The sequence below is a fragment of the Pipra filicauda genome, unplaced genomic scaffold (assembly GCF_003945595.2).
Source record: "Pipra filicauda isolate LSUMZ 115617 unplaced genomic scaffold, ASM394559v2 scaffold100_size2392355_pilon, whole genome shotgun sequence".
Lineage (NCBI taxonomy): Eukaryota > Metazoa > Chordata > Aves > Passeriformes > Pipridae > Pipra > Pipra filicauda.
This window is the reverse complement of record NW_024103441.1, coordinates 1,400,808-1,409,198: the sequence shown is the minus strand read 5'-3', so window position 1 is coordinate 1,409,198 and position 8,391 is coordinate 1,400,808. Positions and strand designations below refer to the sequence as shown.

Below are 8,391 nucleotides of genomic sequence, written 5' to 3'. Positions count from 1 at the left end.
CCCCGCGGCCGCCGCGCCCGCGCCCCCGCCCCGCTTTATAGCGCCCGCTGACGGGCGGCCGCGCGCCCGGTCACGTGCGCGCCGCCGCCGCGCCCATTGGCCGCGCGGGCGCGGGGCCGGCTCCTGATTGGGCCGCGCGCGCGCCCCGGAGGGCCCGTCCCGCCCCCCCGGCGGGCGCGGGGCCGGGGCCGTTCGGGGCCGGCGGAGGGGCCGGGGCCGTTCGGGGCCGGGCTGAGGGGCCAAAGCCCCACACCTGCCCCGCGCCCCCCGCACCGCGCGGGGCCCCGTGTGCCCGCCCGGCCCCTCCACGGGCCCGGCCCCGCCCCGGCCCCGCCCGGCGGCCCCGCCGCGGGGCTGTCAGCCGGCCCGGCGGGCGGCGGCGGGGCCTGGTTCCGCCGGCTCCCGAGCCCCGGCCGGGTTATGCCCGGGCGTTCCGGGCCACCGGGAAACTGGGTTACGGGCAAGGCCGGGCAACGGCGCGAGGCCACTTCGTGGTCGCACTTAAAGACTCCTGAGATGTGTCACAGAGCGGCTCCAGCGCCTTCGAGGAACGCGGGGGTGCTGGAAAACCCCGCGGGTATCCCCTCTGGAGCGGCTGGACGACCCCCCCAAACCCATGGGCAAAGCTGCCCTGAACCACATGTAACATCGAGGGGATTTTCCACACGGTTTTGTTTCCCTTCCACTTTCTAGCACAGCAAGAAGGACATTGCCGTTTGTTTGGCAGGACAGAAATAAAACGCCTTTAAGCACGTTCTCAATGAGGCCACCTGAGGATGAATGAACTCCACTACCTTGCTAGTTTCGGTGGTTTGAGACTGACAAAGCTCAAAGCTGCTCCCACGAACTTGTTTGTATCCTCTAACGATGCTGGAACAGTGAAACAAGACACTGGGATGTGTCCAGAATCACACAGAGGTACACTAACTTTGCTTTTGTCAAGTGTTTTCAGAGGGAACCCGAGGCTGAGAAGTGTGTCCATGTTCTATTTTCTCACCTCAATCTCTTCCAGGTTTCTTAGTCACCTTTCTCTCATTGTTTTCAGTCACTTTCTTTCTTCTCTGAGAACATTTTGACACGGGCAGATCAAAGCACTAGACACCCTCCTTGGAGGAGAGGTTGGACTGGGTGGCTCCTGAGGTCCCTTCCAACCTACAGTCCTGCGCCATAGGGCAGGTTCTTTTTAGCACTACATGTGTTTTGCTGTTGTTAAATGCTTTCAGTAGCTCTTACTGGTGGTTCTGGGTTCCTCTGCTTTGGTGGCCCAGCAGCCCCAGTGCCCTGGGACAGCGCACACACACTGGGGCAGCCACAGGTGATGGAGGAAAGGAAAGTGTCCCAGCGGTTCCTGCCTTTTTGCTGGTCAAAATGAACTCAGGCTTGTTGAGTTTTTTGGACGTGCCATGATGTCACTGGCAGGGATGCAGAGCAGTGAGGGGGTGGGTCAGAAGGCCCTTGTGGGCATTCTTGACAGGGATTTCTGTAGAATTCCCCCTCAAGGGCTGGATGAATGCATAGATGGAAAATGAAAATGAAATGAGAAAGCAAATGACAGTTACATGGAGCTCGTCCAAAAGGAAGCAGTTTGGAAAGAAAAAGAAAAAAAAAGCTTGACATACTGCTTTAATAGTGACCCAGGCTCATATCAGTGCCATGCAGCTGCTATTGATGGGGATGAAGAGGTTCCCACCTCCTTGTCATGAGTGTGAAGGAGATAACTCATATCTGCTGTCCATTCTGCCCGTAATCACCAGTCTGGTAACTTTTCCAGTTCCCAGACAGCTTCCTCTGCCTCCTCTTTCAAAGATTATCTTTCACTTCTCAAGTCACTTGGGGATTTTAGTGATTCTACTGAAATGTAGTTGATGCCGCTGTTAAAATACACGTTCTGGTACTTGCTGGGTTATGAATGTGCTTCTGACTCAAAACCACCATCATCTCTGATCCTGTTTATGAAAGATAAAAGATGAAACCTTAAGAGGGTGTTTGAGGGTAATATGGGCTTTACAAGGCATCTGAATGGCTGCGGATCCCATTTTAATATTTGCAGAAATAATATAAAAGTCCTCAATATGAAATGTTAGGGTCTAGAAAAGGGAACAGTGTTTTGGCACAGTGTATAAACACAACCACATGCCAGTCTCCAGGTGCCTCTTTCTGTCCCCCATCAGAGGTGATCTTCAAATGGCTGAGTCGCTTGAGTGTTTTGAGGCTCGTCCTAATTCTGTTGCTCTCATTCTCCAAACACCAGGTCCTGTTCAGTTGGATGTACACTGCAATTACTAAATTAGAACCGTGTTTCACTAAGTCTATGGAAAACATCATTTCCTATTGGGAAGTGAAGTGCTGGAGCAGCCGTGGAAAACAAGTTCCCCCAGCAAGGGCACTGCGGCCGTTGTGCCACGGCTGCTCCTGCAAGCCAGAGCTGGGCCCTGCAGGACCCTGTCAGTGGTGATGGGGCTGGGGGCAGGAGGTGGGGGTCGACCCAGTTTTCAGCCCTTCAGACATTTTACAGTACTGTCACCAGCTTGGTGTTAGATTTTGCTGCATAAAATTTACCCAAGTCAAAAGGGAAAAGCAAAGGAGGTCTGTTGAGGCAGCTAAAGGAGAGGCAATGCTGGTGCTCCCTTGTGCTTCTCCCAGTTATTCTTGAGTCTTTCTGGCAGTTTTCGTCCTGCAGTTAGGGGGAGGAGGAAAGAAGAACCTTCCAGTGAGTTTGTTCAGATTCAGTGTGCTGACCCAGACAGGCGAGACCTGGGGCAGATGGGTCTCGTTTCTCTTCATACCTCAAAGCCCAGCATGTGAACATGTGGGGGGGTTAAAGGATAGAATATGTATCTTCTTCTCCCCCTATGTCATCTTTATTGAGAAATAGAGAGAAATCCAGAGTGTTAATCTGAACCTCCCCTCTTCCACCACCCTAACATGCAGCACTGCACTGGTTGGACCAGCCAAATTATCTTCTTATCCCTCCCCACTGCTGTTCTCTTCCTTTCCTTGGGCAACTAAGACATGTCTATTGCCGAGTTTATTCAGGCAAGACTGTAAAACAAATTATTTAAGAAAATAGTTTGGAAAAAGTTAATTTGGGTCAAAGAAGGATTAACCGAGGAAATTGTTTCTTTACATCCTTCTGCTCAGAAGTAAGCAAGGAAGAGCTTGTTGAGCCCATTTTTGAGGTTATTTTGTCTGTACTCTGTCCTTTCAGTAGCTGTCATTGCTTAAATCCATCTAACTAGATGAGGAAGGAAGGAGATTCAGTTTGAGAGCAAATTCAAAGTGAAAAGATTTGGCTAGCGACATGATGAAAGGGATAAGTGTAGGTAGAATGGGATTAAACAGAAGTATTCTTGGTATTGAACACATGGCTCAGAAGCCTGTAACACTCTTTGTAGCCTTATTTGAAACCAACTTTATATTGCTTTTGCATGGAAAAGGCAGGATAAAACTAATTTAAAAAATCAATGTGAAACTGAGTGAGATAGAAATTGTTTGATAGAATTGTTTGATAGAATTGATAGGCAATTATGAAACCTCATTGCAAAACATCAGGAGCAGCATCAGGGAAAGACTGTGCCAGGAAGGACAGTTGGATTTGGAGAGGGTGATCCAAAGGAACCGTCGCTGGGGCCGGAGCTGCCCAGTGGCAGCAGCTCTGTGCTGGCACCCGGATGCTGCACAGGAGAGAGACCTGGCTGCAGCATTCCCCTGGTCCAACGTGCAGGGGAGGCAGAGACAAACAGCAGCTGGTTGCATCCCCACTCCTCTGTGCATGTCGTTCCCTCTCGGCTTTAAAACCTCAGTTTAAAGGAGCAGCCTGTAAAAGTAGAATTCCCTGGGCCTTCTGAAGAGTTCCAGTTCCTACCATGAATGTGTGTTCTGTGTGTGCAGCAGGACAGTGGTTGGTTCTGTGGTGTGGCACAGAGGCAGTCCCACTCCGTGGTGTGCAAAGCCTGTTGTCCTCACCACTCTGGGAGCGAGGGAATAGCTTGAATTGTCTCACTTGAGGAGTAAACACAAGGGCAAAAGGAAGGCACAAGACCAAAACTGAGTAAGAAGTCAGTAGAAGAGCCAGAAATGGGGTCTGCTAACTCTGTGCATTATTTGTTGTTTAGGGTATGCTGCCAGTATTAATAACAAAAGAATTGGCTGGGTTTCCACATTTGGGCTATGAAAAATGCATGTGTGTGCTGCTGCAATCAGGGGAGCGCTGTGCTCGAGGAGCAGCGCTGCAGGTTAGCACTCCGACAGGGTCCCCGTGGCTGCTGCGCCTCGCTGCCTGTCACCTTCTGTAGTCATCAAGTGGATAAAGAATTTTTGTCATGCTGCTTCATGAATGAAGCCTGTGCTCCTAAAGAGCATAAGAATTAGCTCTGAAGTGTGCATTAGCACAAAACCGAGGATGTTGAAAATCATAAAACCTAAAATACACTCTCACTCCATTTTCCCTTTCCCTTATCCTGACTCTGAGAGGGGATGGAGTCTGGGTTTAGTTTGTCATGGTTTTTCTTTTTTTTTCCACTGGCTGCTGCTAAAATGCTTGGGATTGTGGAGAGCTACCAACCCTTTGCTTTTAGCATCATTCAAAAACCTTCCATTTAGAAACCATTCTGATATCTTGGTGGTTTTTTTTCTTCCTCGTCTTTTTTTAACTACTAAGGAAATTTGCATGAAAATGGAATCATTGTTTCTGAAGAGTTCCATCTGCTCCTGCTGCTTATTCTGGAGCTGAAGTCATAATCCTCTGCTTGTGAAATTTCCCATTGAAGAGATTTTTGGCTTGTTATAGTTTCAGCACAAAATTTCAGAACAGAGGAAATATAGATGCTTCACCTAGAAAAAAATAAAAAAGAAAAAACCTTGAGATGACATCAGAACTGCCAGTGCATCTGCAGTCAATACACTGTAATTCCATAGGGACTGAGAGAGTAGGAAATAGGACAGTACGAGAGGTGTGAGGGGCTTGGAGTGGGAAAATGCATTTCCTCACAGTGTCAGAGCTTTGGCTGGGGGTAATGAAGGAATTGTAATTTTCTGGGTGGCTCAGTGCATTAGGATTCCTTTTGGTGGAAGGGAAAGGGCAGGATTGGTTCGGGGCAACAGGAATGCTCAGACCAGCCAGAAATGAGCAAAGTCCCTTTAAAAGAGCTTTGGCCGGAATGGAACTGCCAGGCTTCTTCCAGGGAGGATCCATGAGATGGATATTCATGTAGCCGCTGTCATAGCCCTGTGCCTACTTCAGAGGAATATTCTGCAAACAAGAACGGGATTTTGTTGTTGTGATTCCTTCTCTTCCTGGCACTTCTGTGTTTACTTACATTTGTGTGCAGTGCCGAGTGCTCGTGTGTGCCTGCGTGTAAATGCCGGGCACATCCTTGCAGTGGAAGCAGTAGGGAACGGAGAATCCCGTGGGCTGGGAGGTGACACTTGTCCTGCTCGGACCTCTGTCGCTATGCAGAAATGCTGCGGGAAAGTGGGTCAGGGCGGGCGGCGCTGGCACAGCCGGGCGGGCAGCGCCGGGACCCCGCGGTGGGCACGGATCGCGTGCGGGGCCGCCGCGCCTGCATCCCGGAGATATTCCGAGAGAATTAGTGACCTCCTTTCGCATCCTCATCTACGGGATTGTTTCCCGCACCACGTGCGGTGTTTGTGGAGAACGTTGCATATGCATGAACCGGGCTGTGCTTAAAGTAGGTAATACATAGTCCTGCTCGGGAAAAGAAATTCGTCTCCAACGTTTGGCGTTTTCTCTGTTAATTAAATCGTGGAGTGCACGTGTGCCCCTGCGTGCAGCGCCCGTCCTCGGGGACTGCCCTGTTAACCCTTCCCAGTATTGGCAGTTTCCAAGAAGAGAGAGAGAAGAGCTTCTCTCCTCCATCACTGCAGACTGAATTCACACACCCCTTCTGCTCATCTCCTGCACTCCTGGGTTATCTCCTTCCCCATGTGATGGCTATCACGGTGCATTCCTCCTCCTCTGGAGCAGTGCCATGTGCGCACTGCTCTGGAACTCCAGCAGTAGGAGGTGGGTCATAGAATCATAGAACAGCTTGGGTTGGAAGGGACCTTAAAGATCATCTAATTCCAACCTCATTGCCACGGGCAGGGATGCCACCTGCTAGATGGGGTCGAGGGGTCAACAGGTCCCATCCTGCTGAGCCCCGTCCCCCTGCCAGACACTCCCTGTGCCGCCCCTGCACATCCCTCCCTGGCTTGTTTTCACTTCTCCCTGGCTGTTGGCTGCTGAACTCTCTCACTTTGTGAAATCTCTCCATGTATTACCCCTTCATAGGAATTGACTCCTGGAGATGTTAGTCCACAGCTCTGTCTGCAGTCAAGCATAACCATTAAGAGTTATTGAACTTTCATATACAAATCAGAGGTATAATTTACCTCCTTAGGGACAAAGGATGGCTGATACCAACAGATCAGCCATGCTCTGTGAGCTCCACAGGAAACACACTTAGCTCAACACAGGTAATTACTGCAGCTTCCTACCTCTGTTTTCTTGCTGTTCTGTACCACCACAGTGCTCAAGTACCAGTGATTTAGGAAAGCCTGGCCATCTAATCCTCACCCCAATCAGTCTCTTGCTCCCTTGTTAGCATCTTCTTTTATCTCCTCCATCTTCTGTCTTATCTGTCCCTGGCCTTTAGAGCCTTTTAAAGAGGTAATTTCAGTCTGCTGCTCTGGTAAAGCCTGGACTCATGCAGGTGAGACACTGCTCAGCTGCTCCCTGGGTCCAGCCTGTCCTGCTCTGCCCAAAGGCCAGCTGTTTATCCAGGGACTCCCAAGGAATCCACAGTTCTTACCATCTAACAGCTGTGCTGGTCTCTGCCACAGTGGCTTTCAGAGGTTTCTCTGGAGCTGGGGAGAAGACACTGGATATAAGGCACCAACCTCCCAGCTCAAGGCACAAACCCTGATATCCCAAAAAATTCATTAGTTGGACTCAGATTGCAATAGTAGATATTGGCAGAGGATAATGGACTGCATTGTGTGGATATTGAATGCTTTCAGAGGAGAAGCTGGTACTGGGCTTCAAGGATAAGAAATACTGGAAAATTTATATATAGATATCATTCTGTAAAATGTAACCACTTCTTCGAGAGGAAAGCCTATGCAAAAGTTTGTTATCAGTTTTGGTACCTTCATTTTTGAGGAAGGGTCCCTTTCCCTTGTCTGAGGATCACAGGAAAGCAGGCGTTTTTCAGATCTGTTGTGTGTGTTGGGTCAGTTTGTCTTTGTTTTGTGTGCAGGTGAGGCTGTGAGCTCTGCTGGTGTCACAGGTGGGGCTGGGGCTTTGCTGCCTGTCCTCCAGAGCTGCCCACGGAACTGTGGGTGAGCTGCAATAGCATGTACACATCCTTCAAACATAGATGTTTCTGCTGCATATAACTCCTTTGTTTTCTCTTTTTAAATTAACTTCATGTTTTATTCCTGTGTGCAGAAACACAGCGACTCACATGTATGACCCGAGCACAAATTCTGCACAGCTACAGCGAAGTTCCAAATGAGACTAGAAATTACATGTAGCTCTGTGATTTAATTTTCTCTGACATATTGAGTCTATGTTTTAGCCTACAGAACTCCACAGCTGTGCCCTAATTCTCTTTTCCTTGTGATCTCAACATCGCTGCCTTTTAAGGCATTGCTATTCTTGGATCTCAGCAGGACACCATGTTAGACTGTCACCCTGCTCGCTGTATTGCCAGTGCAGAAAGCAGCTTCTCCCTGGACTTGCAGAGAATACGTGCAAGGAAAACTTTGGAGCAGTTTAGTGGGTGGATGAGACTAGGTCAGAGTGCTTTATATCCTACATGACAGTATATACTGACGTGGGGGTGCAGGGGTTCCTCTGTGATTGTGGTCTGGGGGCATGAGGGAAATGTTTATATTTTGTTACAAATAACAAGCGATAATGTAATTAGGCCTCGGCAAGACTCACACAGGAAAAGCTGGATGTCTCTTTTGCTTCAAAGAAGAGGGTTACTGCCCTGTGGGTATTTATGTTCTGTTTTGTTAAGTGACATTTGTATCTCCGGAACTTATAAGTGTAATTCCTGATTTAACCAAATATTGACTGTATGTAATCCCGGTGTGGCCCTTATCTAACATCTTACAATAGCTCCTGTAGACGTAGTTTGAGCACAGTTTGCTAAATTTGGCGTAGGAACTTGCTGGATGTGATTTAGGCTGTTCTGACACCCGATGTGGCACCTCACCGTGAGATCTGTGGATCTGAGCATCGAGGGTGTCTCCTGTGAGTAGCAAGGGCTGTTTTCAGGAGTACGTGTGCTGCAAAGTCATCACAACACAGCACAAAGAGCCCCGTAGTTTCTGCTGATAAGATGCCTGGTGGTGAGCACTGGGAGTTTTCTATTTGCCTTG

At 49.4% G+C, this 8,391-nt stretch overlaps 1 protein-coding gene across 3 annotated transcripts in view; it reads left to right on the top strand.

The window, feature by feature from the left end:
- NR6A1 (nuclear receptor subfamily 6 group A member 1) overlaps window positions 1-8,391 on the top strand; it is a 59,076-nt gene that overhangs the window by 19,757 nt on the left and 30,928 nt on the right. For 2 of the 3 annotated variants that reach the window (XM_027741284.2, XM_027741283.2), the window contains exon 1: window positions 369-918. The exons of the other annotated variant lie outside the window; for it this stretch is intronic. In XM_027741284.2, the coding sequence (XP_027597085.2) occupies window positions 777-918 (142 nt within the window). In that variant the 5' untranslated portion in view covers window positions 369-776. Of the gene's footprint in view, window positions 1-368; window positions 919-8,391 lie in introns of those variants that run through there. 3 annotated transcript variants of the gene reach the window in all.